The sequence below is a fragment of the Labeo rohita genome, chromosome 19 (assembly GCF_022985175.1).
Source record: "Labeo rohita strain BAU-BD-2019 chromosome 19, IGBB_LRoh.1.0, whole genome shotgun sequence".
Lineage (NCBI taxonomy): Eukaryota > Metazoa > Chordata > Actinopteri > Cypriniformes > Cyprinidae > Labeo > Labeo rohita.
Window position 1 is genome coordinate 33,216,843 of NC_066887.1, and position 24,095 is coordinate 33,240,937.

Below are 24,095 nucleotides of genomic sequence, written 5' to 3' on the forward strand. Positions count from 1 at the left end.
CAAAACTATAATGCTATAAGAAACAGAAACATTTATTCATTGTTTACCTGGGTCTTTAGTCTATGATTAGCTCAACTCACCTCTTATCTGACAAGCTTTCAGGTTTGAGTCGTTCGTTCATCATGTGACACCCCCATAAGATGAACGAACGACTCGAAAAACCCAAAGACTTGAAACAGGTGAACTAATTACAGTACAGAACCTAATAGGATGTCGCGCATGCACGACTGAACGAATCACTCCCAGAGACAACAGAGTTCACGCAGAGCTAGACAAGATGAGCATTTGAGGTTAAAAAGTATAGAAATTGTCAATTTTTTGTAGAAAATAACAAATCGTTTCGCTAGATAAGACCCTTCTTCCTTTGCTGGGATCATTTAGAGACTTTTGAAGATGCATTTAAACTACATTTTGGAAGTTCAAACCATATTCATTCATAACCATTCATAACCAACCACTACATGGAGAACATTCCTAAATGTTTTTCCTTAAAAAACTATTTCTTTACGACTGAAGAAAGAAAGACATGAATATCTTGACATGAAGGGGGTGAGTAAATTATCTGTGAATTTTTGTTCTGGAAGTGAACTTCTCTTACCTCATGTACTAACAAAATAGTAGCCAATGGAAATGGTGATAGATTAAAAAAATCCCACAGATGCACATTTGCACAACTTTTCAGAACAGAAAACACCTAGAAACCACCCAGAAAAACCCCCTTTCTTTTGTAAAAATCTAGATTTGATTACATGGCACTGAGAATAATTTTGTATTAAATTAGAGCAGTAACTACCTTAAAAACAAAGAGGATCTTATTTAAAGTAACAGCATCAAAGTAATAAAGCACACATGCTGTTCAAAACTTTGGCATCACTAAGAATTTATATATTCATAATAATATATAATTTGATTATAATAATAATAATGTTTTTTTCATTTAGCAAGGATGCACCAAATGGATCAAAAATGACAGTAAAGAATTTATAATGTGTCGGTTAGCGTGTTGACATATAGCGTCATTGCGCTGCGGGCGACCCGAGTTCGAATCCTTTCCCGATCCCAACCCCTTCTCTCTCTCCAACTTCGCTTCCTGTCCATCTACACTGTCCTCTCTAAATAAAGGGATTAAAACATCAAAAATAAATCTTAAAAAAAAAAGAACTTATAATGTTACAAAAGCTTCTATTTCAAATAAATGCTGTTCTTTTGAACTTTCTATTTATGAAAGTTTCCTGAAAAATAAAATGTATCATGGTTTCCACAAAAAAATTTTGGGCAGCACAGCTGTTTTTAACATTGATAATAGTCAGAAATGTTTCTTGAGCAGCAAATCAGCATATTAGAATGATTTCTGAAGGATCATGTCACACTGAAGACTAAAATAAAGAATGCTGAAAATGTAGCTTTGACCACAGAAATAAATTTCATTTTACTATATATTTCACATTTTTACAGTTTTTCCTGTATTTTTGATCAAATGCATCCAGCCTTGGTGAGCAGAAAAGTCCTCTTTCAGAGGCATTAAAAAACAGAATGACTTAGTGGGCCGTACAGGATTTTATAGGGTCTTTAGGCACACAGGTCATTACAAGTTACATAAAATACAACAGTGATGTCTTTATGCCTGCCATTTCTCCAGACCCGGCTGGACCGACACTGTAGCTCTTTGTGATGGAGCAGCTCACTCAAAATCACACTATTATGAGTGACAAACAAAGAGTGGTTGACATATGAGGAGAAATGCATCATCTCGTATTATCTATATAGTGTAGGTCGCAGTTCTGCATTATTCTGTGGTCATGTGTTGCACAACTGGCTGCTAATTGAGTCATGGGTTTTTAAATAGCAAATACTGAAAAAAAACTACTAATATACACTACCATTCAAAAGTTTGGGATGAGTAAGATTTTTATCTTCTATGTAGATAAAATGTATCATGGTTTCCATTAAAATATAAAGCAGCACAACTGTTTTCAATATTGATAATTTGTTTCTTAAGTAGCAAATCAGCATATTGACACTGAAGACTGGAGTAATGATGCTGAAAATTCAGCTTTGATAACAGTAATAAATTACATTTTACAGGATATTCACATAGAAAACAGTTACTTTAAATTACAATAATATTTCACAATATTACTGATTTTACCGTATTTTTAATCAAATAAATGTAGCCTTGGTGAGCAAAAGAGACTGCTTTCAAAACATTAAAAAACTTACGGATTCCAGACTTACAAATGTAGTTTAATGAAAACAAATCAGAAATACAAATATCATGAGTCTATTACTAGCGTTGATTCAGAGTCTAGTGTTCAGCGTTGTGCCCACGCAGACATGCCATCACATCCTTGCGTTCACAGTGGGCTAAATGCAGCTTTTGTTTACTGCAGTACATGCATTGTTTCATCGTGTTGAATGGTCAGTTTTGAACAATGCTCAGAAAGGTCAGTTTTGGACACGATTGACGTGACACATTACCTAACGCGCTCATGAACTCGAGGAAACCAAGTGTGCCCTTCATCTCAGCGGTGCAGCGTGACGTCTGAGAGTGTGAGTCATCCGTCTGCAGAAGTGCACTACATCTTTCAACAGCTCTCTACACCTGTGCACTTCAGATGAGCTCTGTGTATACATAATAAGGACAGAAATTTATTCATCTGTGCAAAACACAAACACAGTGACATTCAGACAGAACTGACCGAGCCACTGACTCCACTGTAATTTCAATGGACTGTACAGAAAGCAAGCAACAAATAAAGACATATTATGGATATTAAGTTACACTGCCGCTCAAAAGTTTGGGATCAGTAAGACATGTAAAGTTTTTAAAGAAGTCTCATGCTCATCAAGGCTGCATTTATTTGATCAAAAATACAGAAAAATCAGTAATATACTTAATATACTTTAAAATATAATTTATTCCTGGGATGCAAAGCTGAATTTTCATCAGCTATTACTCCAGTCTTAAGTGTCACATGATCCTTCAGAAATCCTTCTAATATGCTGATTCATTATTAAAATGATCAATGTTGGAAACAGTTGTGCTGCCAAATATTTTTTTGGAATCTGTGATTTTTTTTTCAGGATTCTTTGATCAATAACACGTTTAAAAGAACAGCATTTATTAAAAATCTAAATATTTTCTAACAATGTAAATCTATGCTATCACTTTTTATTCATTTAACACATCCTTGTGAATAAAGAATTGATTTCTTTCAAAAAAAGAAAGAATACAAATTTACTGACCCCAAGCTTTTGAACAGTAGTGTATATTGTTAGAAAACCTTTCTATTTTAAATAAATGCTGTTCTTTTTAACCTTTTATAGATCAAAGAATCCTGAAAAAAATATCACAGGTTCCAAAAAAATATTAAGCAACACAACTGTTTTCAACATTCTTAATAAATCCGCATATTAGAATGATTTTTGAAGGATCGTGTGCCACTTAAGACTGGAGTAACAGCTAATGAAAATTCAGCTTTGCATCACAGGAATAAATTATATTTTAAAGCATATTAAAATAAAACCCATTATTTTATATTGTAATAACATTTTCCAGTATTACTGTTTTTCTGTATTTTTGATTTTAAAAACATTCAAAATCTTACAAAAATCTCATGTCATGACAGTAAAGCTGGTAAACGTTTGCATGCTATAAGCAAGGATTACTGCAATACAAAAAATATTTTCCAATTTTATATTTTTTGCCTTTTTTTCCAGTGCAAATATCTGAACATTCTCAAATCAAGATACAAGCAAAATGCCAAAAAAAAAAAGACAAAAAAACGTTTTGTTTTCTGAAAAATATTTCAAAATTAAGCTTAAAAAAGAAAATAATATTTTCCAATGGGGTCAAAAAATAAACTTAATAAGTGAAGACTGATTACTTTTTAGACTCTACTGGCAGATTTTTTTTTCTTTTTAGGAAAGTCTTTTTCCTTATCAAAAATCATTTTTGCAATGTGTCAACACATTAATGCATAGTTATAAGTGCAAATTTTTTGGTTTATATGACTTCACGGCTCAAATAACACATCAATAATACATGTGCAACAGAATTTACAGATTTACAAGCGCTAATGAAAAGCACAAGCTGCTTCTAAATAATATTTACGTTCTTTACTATAAACAGTTTTTGTTTGGTTTGATAATCTGAGTTTAAACTGTTATGTGCTAAACTCATCTGTGATCAACTTGTATTGATTGTTAAACATTTCTTCAAAATCTGACGATGGCTGAGTTTAAAAATAAGAACTAACTCGTGTAATGAGTTATACAGTGGGGTAAGATTGAGCTTTATGAAATATACAGTAGCTTCAGAAGTTTTCTTTATGAATTCCTTAGAAGAATATAGAGTTGAATAATGTAAGAGGGATCGTCTTTAAATGAGAAGCTCATCCTGCTGAGAGACAGAAACTGCAGCGGTCACATGACCAATTAAAGCTGAACGGCTAATGCTAATCTGACTAATCTGTCAGCACTGATAGGAATCACAGGGATTTAATGTCAACCCTGAGGAATGTGACATCACTGCTGTGTTATTTTAGTATCATTAATATAGATTTTATTACATTTTGAATGTTTTTATTTGTATCATTTCCATTTTTATTTTAAAGTTCTAGTTTAGTATAATAGTTAATGAGTTTTATTTATTTATCTTCTTAATTTTTTTGTTTGTTTTAGTTTGAGTTCTTTTAGTTTTTCAATAAATTAAGTGGGGTTTTTTTTTTTTTTTTTTTTTACAATTTTATTTCACTTAATATTTATTTTAAGTAACACAAATGTCACTGATGTTTCATGTTAAAAGAAAACTAAATAACATCCAATTAGCTACTGTTAGTTGCACTGACTAACAATGAGCAATATATTTGTTACATAATTTAGTATCATTGTTATGGTTTTTAGTAGTACTTTGAGTTAGTTGTTAGTTATTATTAGGTGTTAGTTCATATTTTCCATTTTACTCATTTTTACTGATTTTTAAAAATAATTTTGTGGTGTGTTTTTATTTTTTTATTATATGTTATTTTGCATATATATTTCAGTTTTATTTCAATTATTTAATTATTTCTTAATTATTTTAGTACTTGAAAAATGAGAAATGATGCCTTGCCAGCTAGCTGAAATAAAACAAGTTTACTTTTTATGTGTTATTTAATTTCAGTTATTTTTATAACTTATAAACATATTTTATATTTTATAGAAATACAGTATGTAATACAGTAATGAGTATTACTTTTAATAATGAATAATGAAATTGCTAAATTAATAAACAAACCATCCACACCTATTACATACAATTTGTAATAAGCAATTTTTGTATTTTTTAATAATATCTCAATTAAATGTAAATATAATTAAAAATATATTTTTCAAAGATCTTTAAAAAGTATATTTAAATATATTACAAATATTTTGTTAATATTTTGTTTTAATATATTTTATATATTTATATAAAAATGTATTTTTTCTTATTTTATTTTGTGTGTGTGTGTGTGTGTGTGTGTGTGTGTGTGTATATATATATATATATATATATATATATATTAAGTTGTTATTCATTTTTATTTCAGTTTTAGTTATTTTAGTACTTATTTTAGAGAAATAAGAAATGATGCCTTGCCAACTAGCTGAAATAGAGCTGAGAAAAGTTTACGTTTTATGTTATTTAATTTCCATTATTTTTATTTTTTTATCATGTAATCATTTTTTAAAAATGTTTTTAGCTTTAATTTTAAAAAGTTACCCAAGTAGTCAAGTAGCTGAGAAATATAGTCACTTCACACTCTAATTCTATCATCATTAGTAGAAACTTTCCAGCAGACCTTCTCACATTGAAGTACATGGCTCTTTGATGTGGTAAATTTGCGTCATTAATATGAGCAAGTGAGTGATTATTGACAGCAGTTGTTAACTGCTGTATCCTGGTAACACTAAGAAAGCGTCATCTCCACTTACGTAACATCTTAACATGTGCTCGCTTGCAAGCAATGCATAATGCATACTACAGATGAAGAATATGAGCAGCTCGCTAAGGGCAGTGTCTGCTGAGACATGCATCATATATTACTCTGCAGATTACACCGGATTGCTTTGTGAGTTGTACTGTTTTTAAAAGTTTGGAAAGCAAACAGCTTGTCCTGCAGTAAGCATCCTCAATCTCTGATGTTTTTCTCTTTCAGGCTCAGGTTGAAGCACAGAGAGCAACGCAGGAGTATCAGCGTGCCATCGAGATCCTCCGGGCCGCAAAGGAAACCATCGCGCTGGCTGAGGAGCGTCTGCTGGAGGAGGACAGCCGGCAGTTTGACTCGGCCTGGCAGGAGATGCTCAACCACGCCACCCAGAGGGTGAGAAAAACAAGACAACTAAAAAAAAAAAACAGCTGACCATAAGCCATACAGTCACTGTTCCTTTGTACTCTATGCTATGCAGTTAATTTTCTCTGGATTGCTCTGATTGGCTGTTCCAGGTGATGGAGGCGGAGCAAAGCAGGACACGCAGTGAAATCGAGCACAGAGAAACGGCAGCCAAATACAACGCTGCTATCAGCCACATGAGACAACTGGAGAAGAAACTCAAACGCACCATCAACAAGTCCAGGTCAGACGACATAAGTCAGTGTTTTTGATGTATACAGTTGAAGTTTACATACACCAAGCAGAATCTGCAAATTTATTTAAACAAAATAAGAGGGAACATACAAAATGCATATTATTTTTTATTTAGTACTGACCTGAATAAACTATTTCACGTAAAAAAGATATTTACATATAGTCCACACGAGAAAATAATAGTTGAATTTATAAAAATTACCTGGTTCATAAGTATACATACGCTTACATACGCTTGATTCTTAAAGGAGAAGTCCACTTACAAAACAAAGATTCATGTACTCACCTTGTCATCCAAGATGTTCATGTCTTTCTTTCATCAGTCGTAAAGAAATTACGTTTTTTGAGGAAAACATTTCTGCATTTTTCTCCATATAATGGACTGATATGGTGCCCCAATTTTGAACTTCCAAAATGCAGTTTAAATGCAGCTTTAAACGATCCCAAATGCGGTTGTAAACAATATCAGCCAAGAAAGAAGGGTCTTATCTAGCATATCGATCGGTTATTTTAATAAAAATGATACAATGTATATACTTTATAATGCCTTTTGTATTTGAACCCTTTCCAATGACTGTATGATTTTGAGATCCATCTTTTCACACTGAGGACAACTGAGGGACTCATATGCAACTATTACAGAAGGTTTAAACACTCACTCATGCTCCAGAAAGAAATACGATGCATTAATGGGGGGTGAAAACTTTTTGAATTTGAAGATCAGGGTAAATTTAAATTATTTTGTCTTCTGGGAAACATGTAAGTATTTTCTGTAGCTCCTGAAGGGCAGTACTAAACTAAAAAAAAAGCATGATATTTAGGCAATATAAGAAAAATGTACACATCTTCATTCTGTTCAAAAGTTTTCACACCCCGGCTCTTAATGCATCATTTTTCCTTCTGGAGCATCAGTGAGCGTTTGAACCTTCTGTAATAGTTGCATATGAGTCCCTCAGTTGTCCTCAGTGTGAAAAGATGGATCTCAAAATCATACAGTCATTGGAAAAGGTTTAAAAACACAAAGGCCCTGAAAAACCAAAGAATTTGTGGGACCTGAAGGATTTTTCTGAAGAACAGCAGGCAGGTTTCACTGTTCAGGACAAACAAGTCATGAACAACTATCACTAAACAAAAAAAAAACAGCTGTGGATCATTCAGGTAACAACACAGTATTAAGAATCAAGCATATGTAAACATTTTTATAAATTCAACTATTATTTTCTCTTGTGGACTATATGTAAACGTATTTTATGTGAAGCATTTTGTATGATCCCTCTTGTTTTGGTAAAATAATTAACATTTTGCAGATTCTGCAAGGTGTATGTAAACTTTTGACTTCAACTGTATATACCATACCATTCAATAGTTTGGGGTCTGTAAGAAATATTTATATTCAGTAAGCATGCATTAAATTGATCAAAAGTGACAGTAAACATTTATAATGTTACAAAAAAAACCTGAAAAAAATAAATTGCATCAATTTCTACAAAAATCCTGGGCAGCGCAACTGTTTTCAACATTGATAATAATCATAAATGTTTCTGGAGCAGCAAATCAGCATATTAGAATGATTTCTGAGGAATCATGTGACACTGAAGACTGAGTAATGATGCTGAAAATTCAGCTTTGATCACAGGAATAAATTACAATTTTAACATATATTAATATAGAAAATGGATTTTTAAAATTGTAAAAATATTTTTTAAATTTACAGTATTTTTGATCAAATAAATTCTGCCTCGGTGAGCAGGAGAAACTTCTTTTCAAAACTGTTTAAAAAATCATATCAACTCCAAACTTTTGAACAGTAGTGTATTTAAAATTACATTTTATTTTAAAAAATTAAATTATCTTGATGTCAAAACTGTTACATAACATTTAAAAGTCCATGCACTGAATATAATGAGATAATAGGCAAAACTCAGTGTTTGACTCATTTAGATAATATTCATACATCATATGTATAAATCATGTTGCAATAGACATAAAGTGAAGACTCCCTAAAATCTTGGTGGAACAAGTTCTACAAGGACACATTGTACAGGGTTTGCATCATAAGAATTCATTTCAAACATGACAATATTTGCGAATAAAATAATTTTTCCTTCAGAAAACCCGCAAGTTTCTTCTCTCTCATGGAAATGACTAAAAAAAAAATCTTTCAGCAGAGTCATGTGTGAGAATGAAATGTCTTGTTTTGTGGGCCCCGCCGTGGGCCTCTGCTTTCTGCTCTGCTGTGCTGTGTATTGGTGGGCTGTGGATGGGAGTAGTTCAGTGTGACGCGTCTCTAATGGGTTCCAGATGTGTTTCGGCTGCTGGAATGTGCCGGTCCTGTTGTTGCCATGGAAACCGGCTCTGACACTCGCTCTGCTCTAATCTTTCTCTCTTTCTCCCTCTGTAGGCCGTACTTTGAATTGAAGGCGAAGTATTATCTGCAGCTCGAGGTACGCCAGTTGTTATTTTGCACAAAAGAATATTTTAAGAATGTGTCATAACAAAATCAAAGAAATAAATAATATTTTATCTGAGGAAAAAAAGGTCTGTTGTAAAACCTTAAATAAACCTTCAATAAAAAAATATATATATTATTTTACTAAATATTTTTATTTAATCTGAATTTAGTTCAGTTGTATGCATTATTATAGTATTTGTTGCGCAAAATTGATGTTAATGTTTTTAAATTATTGCATTACAGTATTTTCATATTATTTTTAAAATACTTAAATTAAATGTAAATATAAAATAATATTTTAGATTTTTTTAAATTATATTTAAATATATTTGAAAAAATAATGTTAAAATATATTTTATATTTCATGAAAATACAATGAGAATCACCTTTAAGAATAATAAAATTACTAAATAAATAATAAATAAATAAAGATAAACCACCCAGACACATTACATACAATTTGTAGAGTAATTTTTGTATTATTTAAAAACAAATATTTTAAATAAATGTTAATATAATTAAAAAGTATATTTAAATATGTTAAAAATGTTTTGTTAATACCACGTTTTAATATATTTTAATATATTTGAGAACGTTTCATCCCAAAATCAAGGAAATAAATAATATATTATCTGAAGAAAATGAAGGCCAGTTTTAAAACCATTAAGATTTTATAAAATAATATTTTATTGAATCTGAATTTAGTTGCAACGATTAATGCATTAGTGCATTATAGTATTTGTTGTACTGAATTTATATTAATGTTTATAAATCATTGTATTACAGTATTATTATAATATTTTTTAAATATTTAAATTAAATGTAAATATAAATTAATATTTTATAAATATTTAAAAAAATATATTTAAATATTATTGAAAAAAAGAATGTTTTAATATATTTTATAGAAATACAGTACGTTATTCAGCAATGAGAATCACCTTTAAGAATAATGAAATTACTAAATTAATAAATAAATAAATAAATATTAAAAAACCATCCAGACCCATTACATACAATTTGTAATGAGCGATTTTTGTATTATTTAAAATAATATTTCAATTAAATGTAAATATAATTAAAATAAAATTTTACAAATATTTTTAAAAAGTATATTTAAATATATTAAAAATATTTTGTTAATATTTTATGTTTTCATATATTTTATATTTTATCTAAAAATACAGTATGTAATACACTAATGAGATTCTCAGGAGAATCACAATTAAAAATGTGGAATTACATGCAAACATGTAATGGTAATTACAAACAAACAAACAAATAAAACTCACTACATTAATGAGAAAAAATTGTCTCAATTTCTCATGAAAAAATGTCACAATGTCATGTTTTTAGTCAAAAATATATTTTACTTTATTTTAATTTCAGGAAGAAATGTTTGTCAATAATGCAAATTAACATAGATTTGACCTGATTTTGATTATAAATATTTGTGACCTGTTCTCCACTTCTCCTTGTCCTCCTACACAGCAACTAAAGCGACGGGTTGACGAGCGTCAAGCTAAACTCACCCAGGCCAAAGCCGAGTACCGGACCGCCCTTCGTAACCTGGAGACCATCTCAGATGAGATCCACGCACGCCGCCGACTGTCTGCCATGGGGCCCCGGGGCCGAGGTGTGGGCGCTGAAGATGACGGGACCGCCAGCGATGACATCGCCAACTTCAAAATGGAGTCTGACGGCATATCGAGTAAGTGAGATCACACATTAATGCCAAGACAGATTTGATTGTAATTCAGTGTGAACGTCTTTCAGTTTGATTTAGCTTCAGCTCTGACTGTTTTAGATCGGAATGACAGGCGTAAACAACCTTTGGGCTAATACAGTGGAACAAAAAAGTGATTATGAACTTAAAAAAAATGTATGAATTTTTCCAAATGCAGACTAAATGCATTCTGTGTTTGTTGTACAGTGATGTCTGTGAATTTCGAGGACAGCTGTAATGGCTCACCATCAGAGGACGATCCTGAGACGCAGTCCACATGCAGCCTGAGCTCCACGTCTGCTGCTCTAGACCTGCCCTGTCCGTACACCGCCTCCTCCTCCTCATATCCTCTGCTCTCTTCCTCCTGCCCGTACCCTTCCTCTTCCTCTTCCTCCTCCTCCCCGCCATCCCTCTCAGTCTGTCCTGACCTGCTCCAGCTGCCTGGGTCGGGGTCTCTGGAGGGTTTTGAGCAGGTGTCTCCGGTGTTGGGCCCCCGTAGTGAGTGCAGCGGAGCCTCGTCACCCGACTGTGAACAGGAAAGAGGTGAGAGACAAAAGACCTTGAACTATGAGAACTGTATGGAGTCATAAAGTTACAGGCCAACTAAGTTTTTTTTTACTTTATTTTACTCATATCTTGTGAGTGCTGGAAAATATTCCAGGTTTGAAGTTAAGATCAATTGACAGAATTTGTAGCATAATGTTTTTTTCCACAAAAATGTATTTAGTAACTTATTTAATTTTAGCTTAAGAGCTAAGATTTAAGTACTAAAATATCTGAACCTGAAATAAAAAAATATATTTAAATATTAATATTTTTAAAGTGAACAAAATTCTATTAATATTTAAAAAATATATATAAATATTAATAAAAATAATGAAGGTATACTAATGATACTAAAATAACATTAACATAAATTCTTCAGCTTTGTTTACATGACAATACACCACAAATCCTAAGTGTAAACCTGATTATTTAATAAATTTAATAAAATTATAATATAACAATTGGTCCCATTCATTTTCATTACAATTTCTCCATAATCTTTTAGAGAGTTTACTGTGTGTAATAATTGTATTAATTAAATTGTTAAAACCACTGTTTTTTTTTTTTTGATAAATCATAAAGAAATCCAGAATCCAGAAAACTGTAAAACAATTTCACATTTCATAGTATCCAAATTTTAGAAAATTGTTAGACATGCTTTTGAAACTAAATAAATTATAAAACTACATAAATGTTAATGAAATAAAACGAAAAATAAAGTAATTCATAGTAATTCATTTAATTTTAGTTAATCAACATTTCTGATATTCCTTGCAATAAAGTTAAAATAAAAAATATCTGAAACTGAAATAAAAATGTACATTTAAATATTAATACTTTTTTAAAGTAAAGTAAACTCTATTAACATAAAAAACTAACTAAAATGAAATGAACATGGAAAATATTAAATATGGAAAACATAAAAATAAAATATATTTAAAATATTAATAAAAACTACAGTATTAAACTAATGATACTAAAATAACATCGGCCTAAATGATAAAATAATTAAAATAAAAACCACCTACTATGTTTTCTGATATACAAGTTATATGTAATTTTACAACTTTTTTTACATAACAATATACCACAATTCCTAACTGTAAAACAGATTAATACATTTATAATGTAATAACTGGTCCCGTTCATTTTCATTAGAACTCCTCTGTGACTTTTTTTTTTTTAAGAAATGAGGGACGAGTTTAAATATTTTTCTGTGTGTAATAATTTTAATACATTTAAAAAAATGTATTAAATTGTTAAACCTTTATGCATTCATATGATTACCACTGTTTTTGATGTTAAATTTGTGTTAAATCAGACTCTAGAAAAATTTAAACAGACAACTCAGAATTTTGAAAACAAATAAAAAAAAAAAAGTCATAGTGTACAAATATTATTAATTTTTTAAATTGTTAGACATGATTCTGATGACTAAAATTAAATTAAACCATTAAAACGAAGCTAGAAAAAACACAAAATTACTATTACTTAAAACCAAAACTAAATAAATATTAATGAAATAAAACTAAAAATGTACAAAAAAAAAAAAAAAACAAAGTAAATAAGTAACTTTATTTTTAGTTTTAGTTCACCAACATTTCTGATTTTCCTTTCATTATAGTTTAAGTATCTGTCACGTTTGGGTCAGAGAGAAAAGAGGTCAGGGTCCAAAATGCAGGGAGGGAAATTTAATCACACAAAACACAAATAAAACATAAACCAAAAGGCCAACACGGCACAACACGACTAGAATCAAAACAGAGGAACACACACGAAGACAATAGACAATGCAGACCTTTTTCTTATACAATTCCAGAGTGAACAGCTAGTTTGCAAATGACAAGACAGACGTGAACAATCAGGGAGTGCAGTGCAAATATCTGAAAGACCCACAGCCCCGATCATGACAATATCTGAAATATCTGAAACTAAAACAAAAATTCATATTTATATATTAATATTTTAAAAATAACGAAAACTCTATTAAAATACTAATGAAAAACAAAAACTAAAATTAAATGAATATGAAAATAAAATGAATTTAAAATATTAATAAAAACTATAACACTATACTAATGATACTAAAATATCATTGGCGTAAATTCTAAAATAATTATTAAAAATCACCTACTCATGTTTTCTGTGTAAAGTTATATGTCATTTTACAACTTGTTTACATGACAATACACTGCAAACACTAACTGTAAATCAGATTTATGAATACACAGTTTTTTAAATAAATTATAATATAATAATCGGTCCCATTCATTTCTGTTTGAAGTGATCCATAACTTTTTTTTTTTTTAAGAAAATGAGGGATGAGTGGAAATATTTTTTGTGGTTAAAAAAAAAAAAGGCAAGTAAGTAATTAAGAAATCCAGAATCCAAAATCCAGAACAATTAAAACAGACAACTCAGAATTTTGGGAAGAAAAAAAACATTTTATATCCAAATTTTATTAAATTAGAAGAAATTGTTATATATATAAATTCAATTGATTAGACATGTTTAATTATTAACATTTGATTAAACCATTAAAAGGAATCCAGAAAAAACATGCAATATTACTGTTAATTAAAATCTAACAAATATTAAATAAATGTTAATGAAATAAAACTAAAAAAACAAACAAATAAAGGAACAAAGTAAATAAGTAACTCATTTAATTTTAGTTCTGCAACATTTCTTATTTTCCTTTTGTTAAAGTTTAAGTATCTGAAATATCTGAAACTGAAACAAAAATTTATATTTAAATATTAATGCTTGTAAAATAATGAAAACTCTCCATAAAATATGGAAAATATGAAAATAAAAAAAAGTTACTTAAATAACATTGGTGTAAAGGGATGAATAGAAATATTTTCTTGTGGTAAAAAAAAAAAAAAAGTAAGTAATTAATTAAGAAATCCAGAATCCAGAAAAATTAAAACAGACAACTCAACAATTTTGTATAAATAAATAAATACATCATTTAATATAAAACATGCCCAAATTTTATTACATTAAAAAAACTGTTAGATATAAATTCAATTGATTAGACATGCTTTTAATTATTAATATTTGATTAAACCATTAAACCGGAATCCAGAAAAAAAAACTGATTTGGGAAAAAATAAAACTGATTTCACAAGGTATTTATTTTGACTAAATGAATGGATTCTCATCAGTCGTTTGTTTTCTAACAGGTGAGAGGGCAGAAGGCGCAGAAGTTAAACCTGAACCTTCAACCAACATCAGCAGTCAGAAAAGCTCACGTCTGGAGAAGACCCTGCGCAGTTTATCTCTCCAAACAGCAGACGACGACAACGACTCAGACACTCATCCATTCAATGTGACCTCAAACACAGCAGCAGTGCTGCTTCTCAACAGTGTTTAAACTAAAAAAACCACCACCTGCTCCAACAAAACCTTCAGCACAGGGGCCAAAGCAGGGGCCCGTTTCTGAGCGACAGTATGACGCGTCTAAGGAACCATTGTTAAACTATTGTCATCTCAGTGTTACCGAGATCTCATCTCAGACTGGTTTGAACCCAGAAAAACCATTAAGTATTATAATTGTCATGCAGACATCAGCTATGAAGTGACGTGAACTAATGAACTTTTCATCATCACTGAGTGGATGTTCTTCATGTCTTCCTCAAATGTGTCGTGAGCAGACACCGTTCGTATTTTCCGTCTTCTGTCTCTAGCTGATGAATTAGGATGGAAACCACCTGATTCTTCAACGACTATGTAAATGAAGCTTATGACTGAAAATCAGTTAGTGTGATGCCAGCACTTGTTTTTCACTCTGTCGGCGTTTGTGCGATGAATTTTCTCTCGTCTTACTCTATGTTTTCCACTCCACAGGTCATAACGTAAAGAGGGACTCATGTAGTTCAAAGCTATATATTTATACTCAACGTTTATCTTGTTATCATGATGTTATCCATGTGTTTTCATGCCACAAAGTTCTTATTTGTGTAATAAACAGATGCTCAAGCACAAGTCTCTTTCCACTGATTTCACTTTCAAAACATGGTCTTGATCTTGGTCTTGAGACCTCACCAGACCTCATAAACATTCATTATTCACGTTCATTACTACAACACAACACCTCAATTGCTCAGTTTTCTCTCCTTTTTCAATTTTACTTTTGCTAAATTGTGGCTCCACAAATGATCATTTGAATAAATAAAATCTAAACGATTTTCTGTTTTTCCAATTTTTTATCTTACAATTTGCGCTGTGGGCAGTACCATTAGCACGGGGGTGTAGCCATGGACAGTTTCACAGACGCTTAACGTGGCTTAATGTATCCTAACAAAACAGTGACACTGGAGGACACACCTTATTAATGATAAGCATAGGCTACTATTTACAGAAAAGCAGAATAGCCCACAATATAAAAGCGATCTGTACTAAATTTGTGCTAAATTGCATGTTAAAGGGGTCATCGGATGCCAATTTTCCACAAGTTGATATGATTCTTTAGGGTCTTAATAAAAAGTCTATAATGTACTTTGGTTAAAACTTCTCAATGGTTGTGAAAAACAACACCCTTTTTACCTTGTCAAAATGAGCTCGGCAAAAATCATCTCATTCTGAGGGATTGTTCCTTTAAATGCAAATGAGCTCTGCTCGCCCCGCCCCTCTCTTCTCTCTGTGGAGTGACGAGCCTGTTTACTTTAGCTGCATTACTTTTAGCGATAGCCTTTATTAGGAAAGGCGATCGCAAAGATTCATAAAAAATACACTCATTTCTGCTGTAAGTGAAGCAGGATCATGAATGATTCGTGCGAACACAAACGGTTATGTGTAGATCGAGAGGCACATTCTATTTACAAACAAACGACATCCACTGCGGCTGCGTCCGAAAACCTAGTCAGCTGACTTGCTGCCTCGCTGCCTTATCAGGCAGTGACTTCAAAGGCTGCGAAGGCAACTCTAGAAACAGTTTCGGACAGACTTCAGAGGCAGCAGAACGTGACGCCGTTGCTAGGTTACCTAACGGTTAAGTTGTAGATTTTGTAGAAAAACGATCTTATACAGTTATATATAAATGCTTTAATAATACATAAAGATCTCAATGTCATTACCCACCGAAGGTCTGTGCTTCGGAAAAGACGACTGAGAATGGCAGCTACTTTCTGCTTAAATACATAAAAGCACTGATGCAAGTAATATTGCAGAACAGGTCATTGTTATTAGTGGCTGTTTCGTTATTATTGGTAGTATATTGTAAATATTATTCTTATTCACTACTCATTTGAACCCTTTTAACATTTTTTTTAAGTACTATTATTACAAACAATATCATTTATCATGCTTTTTACACTATTACGATTCATAAAGTATATCATGGTCGAGATCTCATCTATTATATAAAGTAACAAGTCTAATTTCACCAGAATATCTTTATTTATATAGCCTATATGACGCACACGCACAGGATTGTGGGAAATCGAAGGCAGCGAATGATACATCTATGCTGCCTTCAAAATTCCATCAGAAGAAGGAAACTCCGGAGACAGGAAGTGAAGCAGAATTAGAATTCGGACGTGCCTTGATGCCTTCCTGCCTTGGAATGCTGCCTCCGAAGGCAGCATTTTAGAGCTTTCGGACGCAGCCTGCATCTTTAGCGGCTCAGATGTTGGGAGTAAATGACGACCACTATGTTCATTATTACAACACAACACCTCAGTTGGAGATATTCTTGTCTAACATCCCTTACATGGGGAGGTCAGACTGTTACAGCTGATCTGAGGTAAGAGCTCATGTCAGTCAACTACTGTGGGAGCGGCCTCTGTGGGTGTGACGCCACAACGACAGGCATCTGAGAATGGCTCGATCTGATAAAAGGGGATATTACTTTTACAGATGAATTAAAAACCACTGCATGGATTTTTAGCATTATAGGGTAGATGTGTACATACACTGCCAACACACATTATAGCTTTATTCATAAACAGCAGCCACGGATATAGGTCTACATACATATCTCTGGGTAATTAACTGTAAACGTTACATTTGACTATACATGTTTATAAAGTGTTTGCATGTAGATTTTTTTAGCAGACTGTAAACATTACCGTGAATTAGGTAACTCGGCTGCAGCTTCTGCCACTTCCAAATGAAGTCCCGCAAGTCTGTAGGAGGAAACAACCGCGGCCGTGGAAAGTGGCAGCTAAGCATAGCAGAGCATAACAAATTACTGTATGTGTTTTTTAGGAGCACTGACCCCAGATAGAAATTAGCCTATGCATAATGGTATATTACGTGATCCCGCTACAATCACGTTCTTCACTAGGCAACGTAGACGCGCACACACGGGACAAGGCCAGCGGTGGAATCGTTGCGGGGCTGCCGCTTTCTCTCGCAGTGGAAGCGTTTAGTGCAGTTGAGGCGGTGGTCGCGTTGCGGTCTCGGAGCGGACGTTGTCATTTGTATTCACTAGAAACTAAAAAAAAATGCAGAAGGGTTTTTCGTATTTATTTTTATTTTTTTCCATTTTACGATTCCTAGACAAAATCACTTGCCTGTGATCAAAGATAGTGAGAACAGATGTTGGGGAATATAGCCAAATTCGTGCTAAATTATTAGTTCTTCAACAGTTTTAACTAATTGTGGGCCTGAAATTAAGGAAAGTCCAATATAATTGGTAAATCTGCTAAAAAAGACAGACAAATTCATCCAAATAAAATAAATTGTTTTATATATTTCAAAACACAAATGTATCAACAATGTTGGGAAGGTAATTTTGGAAATAGGCTATAATAGACTATAAATTAAATTTCCCTATTTAAAATGTAATTTAAAAGTAGTGTAACTATTTCAATTGCTTTAGAGGTCATAATGTAACATTACATTTGATTACTTTTCTAAATTTCTAACCTGTTCTATGTTTTCAACTGTTAATCCTTTTGAAACTTTTAAAGCAGGCAGGTTTACCTTACAGTAGCACTCAACACTAATTACTGTCAAATTTACAAAATCCTTCATCACTTAAATTAAGATTATAATAATTCAATTTTAAAGCACAGCCAGCACAAAATCTTTAGCACCTCTTTTTAACTCCTGAAACATTGGTGTCTCATATTTTAAAGCACTCAATGCAATTTGGGAAATAAATCAATCAAAATATTTACATGTAACCCACTTTGTAATTGTAAACATTTTCATAAGTAACTGTAATTTAACTATATTTGTTATTTCTCAGTAACTGTAACAGATTAGTTAAATGTAGTTTTTAATTAAATTACATAATTCAATTACATGTAACTAATTACTTTAGCTAAGTCCGAGCCCCTACCACTGTCATCAAGGCATCAAAATATGCAATAAACACTTGAAATACAAAATGACATTTGTAAGATGAAATATGTACTCTCTCTTTCACAAACACACACACACAGATTGACATACATGCTATGAGCAAGTTCTGCAATCCTCCTGTATGTTTACGGTATGTGCATTGAGCTGTTTAGTTTGCTCGTTTGGGGCCAAATTTCTTTTTACTTTTGATACATCTGCATTTTTTAAATATTTAAAACATTTTATTTTTATGAATTTGACTTTTATCAGATCTACCAGTTGTTATATATATATTTTTATTTTGTGCTGGTCAATTATGAACAATACATAGTTGAACTTCTACCAAAAACTGGAGAGAATTGCGTGGGGCGAGGGGCTGCTACTGCAAATATTTGAGTGGCTCCTCCCCTAACAGATAAAATCTCACTCCAAACTTTTTCCAAAACTTGAGAGCCCTGTGGATATTAGCTTGTAAATGTTAATATGTATTATTTCTATAGCTCTGACTAATTTTAAATTGTAATTTTGGAAGCCCCTTAAATGGATTATACTGACCTGGGGTGCGTTTCCCGAAAGCAACTATGGTCATAAGTTCCGTCGTTACCAATAGATTTCAATGGAACTAACAACCATAGTTAGCTAACCATGCTTTTGGGAAACGCACCCCTGAGCAGTTTAAGTAAATAAGCTACAGCGCTCATTAAAATATGTGCATCTGTTGCTTTTATGGAGCAAGAACACCTTCTAAAATTAATGCGCAGATTCAGTCTAGTGATCTGCATAATGTGATATACGACTCATTTGAATGAACTACTAAATGACTCACTTATTAAAACAGTGATTTACCACCACCTACTGGCGCTTTTAGTTTTAAATTTAGGGTAGGCCTAGTCTATCCTTTTTTTTTTCTTTCTTTCTTTTTTTTTTTAATATTTAAATATTTTAGTATTTATTTGTATTTTTGTATATTGAATTAAAATATTTCTTTCTAAAGCTGCTTTTTTGTAATATCTATTCATTGTTTTTATAAATCAACACAATAATGACTTTGAATTATCTTTAATAATAACTTCATATTTAATTAATTGGCACATGATGTGTTCATTCATTAATCTCATAAATTTTAGTTTATTTTGATTAATTAATGGGCACATTAAGTAATTAATTAGATTTGAAAAATACTTAGCCCCATTTCTATTTTAATATTTTATTTATAACAGTTTTTCTGAAAACAAAAAAGCAAAACAAAATCCCACAAACTGTATACATGCTATACATGAACTAAGCCCCATTTAAAACATAAAAATACACAATACCTTGCGCGTTCTTAGCTGGGCTCTTCGGATGGTGTGTAAATAGTAGGCTATGCTTTATAAATAAGGTATGTTTTGCTTTTTTTAATCACTATGAATTACATTAATCGTTTCAATGGGAGGAAAACGCTTAACTCGAGACTTTGCGTGTCACGTTCATATTCCGGTCACATCTGTTTCCCAGTAGGCAAGACAATATAGTTTGCAACATTAATAAGTGTTTACCGAATTTGGCCATACTTTTAAGCTACACCACCCTCTTTTTCCAAAAAAGCCTATAGGACTATGGAAGGATAACAATTCAGCGTGTAGCGTTCATATTCTCATCTGCTTTCCTGTAGCCTACATAACTTTATTAATACATTGTATTAGCCTAATAAACATACCGAGTTTGGTCTTTTTAATTAGTATTTATTTTTATTATTTTTTTTAATTAACCACTGTCTTTGTTCATTGGGCCACATATTTTCTTTAGGTTTTCAAAGGGGCACAAAACAATTAACGTGCAATTTAGCACAAATACAAATACAGCCCAAAGCGCAAACTGTAAGATAAAAAAATGGGGAAAAAATGGTTTAGATTTTATTTACTCAAATTATCATTTCCGAAGTCACAATTTAGAAAAAGTAAAATTGAAAAAAGGAGAGAAAATGGCAATTATTAATCTATATAGTAACTGAAAAAAAAAATAAACAAATCATGTTTGGTTTCATTTTTGCATTTGCGCCATATGCTCTGAAAATTGAATTGTAAAGCATTACACGACCACAAATAAGCGGATTATTGAATCTTTTGAGTCAGCTTTAAATTTTGGAGTGTGTATGGCAAATCGTTTGAAAGACGTTGGAAACTTCGGAGCGGGTTTATGAATAATTCGATTCAGTCGGGACTTTGGAGACGGTGGATCAGCACCTAGAGACGACCTCTACAGCCCTGAATGTCAGCGGAGTCCACATCAACTAGATGAGCCCCAGAGACGGATCCACATTAAAGACCACATCACCTAGACGGCTGTCGGCACAAGACCACGGGAACTTTGGCCAGAGGAGAACTGGCCCCCCGACTGAGCCTGGTTTCTCCCAAGGTTTTTTTCTCCATTTGTCACCGATGGAGTTTTGGTTCCTTGCCGCTGTCGCCTCTGGCTTGCTTAGTTGGGGACACTTTCTCTTAACACAATATTGCATTTTATTTTATTGTTTTTGATTAACTACCTTTACCTATAATGTGAGTGTTTAATGTTGCCTTTGGCATTGTTGATGTACTGTTTCCTATTTAATACTGTACAGCCGCCTTGTCACAATTCTGTATTGTTAAAGGCGGTATATAAATAAAGGTGACTTGACTTGACTTGACTTGGAGCGGGTTCACAAATCAGTTGAATCAGACTGGGACTTCGGAGCAGGATTGCGAATCATTTGATTCGGATAGGGACTTCGGAGCGCATATCCCTAATCTTTTTTTTTTTTTCTGATTTCAAAACCATAAGGGCAGTACAGCTATAAAACAAAAGCCAGAAAAAAAGAAATAAAGTAGGCCCTACACAAATGCAAATGTGTTGCCAGGTTAACAGAAAAAGTAGGCCTAAATTTAAGTTCAGAGTTCAAATTTATTTCTAAAGCGCTGAATAAAACAACCTTGACCATAGTGCTGTACAAATAGTAACACAATGGAAAAAAACAAAAAAACAGTGAAACAATGAACAGAGAATAATATTTAAAAAGGAAAACATACCCATATATCTAAACAAGAAATATAAAAGAAACCTTTAAAAAAATACACTTTAAGAAGACACAGGATGAATAGGAACAGGATACAGTTTTCACTGTTTTAGGAATACCAGAACTTTATATAGTTTCCACACGTCTAGATCAAGTGTAAGTAAAGAAAAGAGAGGTTGAGAGACAGTACATTTTTGTTTATGTATGTAAAATTTAGCTAGCAAGAAACACAAAGTTATATTTTCCTACACTCTAAGACACGTTGGGTTGTTTACTGTTAAACATACTGGATCATTTGTTGGTTATTTTGAACATTTGTTGGGTTATTTTCATAACTAGTAGTGTTATGCTTCCTCTGGTCACAATATAAATAAAGCTAATAGGTTAAAATAAGCTATACAAAGCCCAAAATATACTTCAGTTTTGACACAAACACTTAGTATACTCCATTTGATAGTATGATCGTAGAAAGTGTCATCCTAGTGTCTGTGCTATTTCCCTATAGAAGTTATAACCAATAAAAATGTCTTTGTACTCATTTAAAATAGAGTTGCAGATATCTCTAAACCCTCTCACGCAATGCAGCTTATCCTCACATTAATTTTCCAGTGTGTGCTATCTATATGCTTAAGCCCAAAGTATATCTCGGTTTTTATGTGGTAATGGTTATTTGTACTGTGTGTACATTTGATGCCTTAGGCTACTGGTTAATAAGCAGCTATCATTAAATGCAGTCATGCAAGTCTGACATCTGATAATTTAGTCTGTGGAGACTTTGTTTTAAGTTTATGATTCATGCTGTCTTGAGCAAATACTTGCTTTACCAAATTATCTTTCAGTAAAATTTCAGTTTCCCTTCTGTCATTCACTTATTTCTTTATTCATAATATCCTTTCCAAAACTGTAAGTGTGGTTTATATAATACTATTATATTTGTATTCTGTATTTTGATGTTTTCAGATTTCAGGCTGTTTCAAGGTGGCACAAGAATGGCAGTCCTGTCTTTTGTTACACTGTCTCATAGGAAAGAGCTTGATTTTTGAGTCATGCTATTTCTGTGTAATAGCAGGAGTTGGGTATCCTGTTTGACTTCTCTTGTATCCTGTTCATCATGTTTATTCTCTTTCCTTAAGGTTGACACAAGTCATATTTACATGTTTGACAGATGAATTACTCTTTAAGAAGCTTGGTATTAAGCTAATTTTGCATGCACTTTTAAGTGTAATCTAAAAACACTCTTTATTTGGATTTGTATCTTTGTTCTGTTGCATTTATTTGTCCTATTGTTTATAAGGTTTTAGCTGGTTGACAAACTGAAAGAGTTGATGATCACATCAGCTGGGAGAGTTTGAGAACCGCAGTGGAGGTGATCATGTAGATCAGAAGTCCAGGTAGCCACGCAAACCCCATAGGTGAAAGAGATACCGCAATAGAAATGGTGCTGATGGTTGTGCCACTGATTGTGCTGTTGGTTGTGCCATTGATTGTGGCATTGGTTGTGCCGTTGGTTGTGCCATTGGCATTGGTTGTGCCATTGATTGTGCCGTTGGTTGTGCCATTGATTGCACCATTGGTTGTGCCATTGGCATTGATTGTGCCATTGATTGTGCTGCTGGTTGTGCCATTGATTGCACCATTGGTTGTGCCATTGATTGTGCCGTTGGTTGTGCCATTGGCATTGGTTGTGCCACTGATTGTGCCGTTGGTTGCACCATTGGTTGTGCCATTGATTGTGCCATTGGTTGTGCCGTTGGTTGCACTGTTGATTGCACTATTAATTGTGCCATTGATTGTGCTGTTGATTGTGCCATTGATTGCACCATTGGTTGTGCCATTGGCATTGGTTGGGCCATTGGTTGTGCCATTGGTTGTGCCATTGGTTGCACCATTGGTTGTGCCATTGATTGTGCTGCTGGTTGTGCCATTGGCATTGGTTGTGCCACTGATTGTGCTGTTGAAAGGGCTTGCCACCATTGTTTTTTAAAATTGCCATTGGTTGTATTGCTGGTAAGACATTCCCAGGTTGCATTCAATACAATCAAAACATAACTCACATATATAAAAGAGTATTTGAGTTTTAGAAGCCATATTCAGGTCTTTTACTTTTTAGAGGGGGGAAAAAATGAAGATGAAATTATAATGTTCCACCTTTTAAAATGTTTTTAAAATCATATTGTATATACTAATATATTGTAATAACTAAGGCACATTCCAATATTAATACATTTAATACAATCAAAAGAAAACATATGGTATATAACAAATGGTTATATTTACCGTTTGCGATGGACGAATGTTCTCTGTGTCTGTCGGCGCTCTAGATGGATGTTAGTGTGAATGCCAGAGGTAATCTTGGGCTTTTATTTGAATATTACACATTAAATCAACAACCTTGCAAGAGGCAGAGATGTGATATTACTGCAGGATGGAAGT

General features: G+C 32.5%; 1 protein-coding gene across 1 annotated transcript in view; it reads left to right on the forward strand.

The window, feature by feature from the left end:
• The window catches only part of sh3bp5a (SH3-domain binding protein 5a (BTK-associated)), a 28,024-nt gene extending 12,543 nt beyond the window's left edge, over positions 1 to 15,481 (forward strand). Inside the window, exons 4-9 of the mRNA XM_051136735.1 lie at positions 6,183 to 6,347; positions 6,470 to 6,600; positions 9,013 to 9,055; positions 10,555 to 10,774; positions 10,997 to 11,332; positions 14,524 to 15,481. Coding sequence (XP_050992692.1) covers positions 6,183 to 6,347; positions 6,470 to 6,600; positions 9,013 to 9,055; positions 10,555 to 10,774; positions 10,997 to 11,332; positions 14,524 to 14,714 — 1,086 coding nt within the window. The 3' untranslated portion in view covers positions 14,715 to 15,481. The remainder of the gene's footprint in view (positions 1 to 6,182; positions 6,348 to 6,469; positions 6,601 to 9,012; positions 9,056 to 10,554; positions 10,775 to 10,996; positions 11,333 to 14,523) is intronic.
• Positions 15,482 to 24,095: the final 8,614 nt, after the last annotated feature.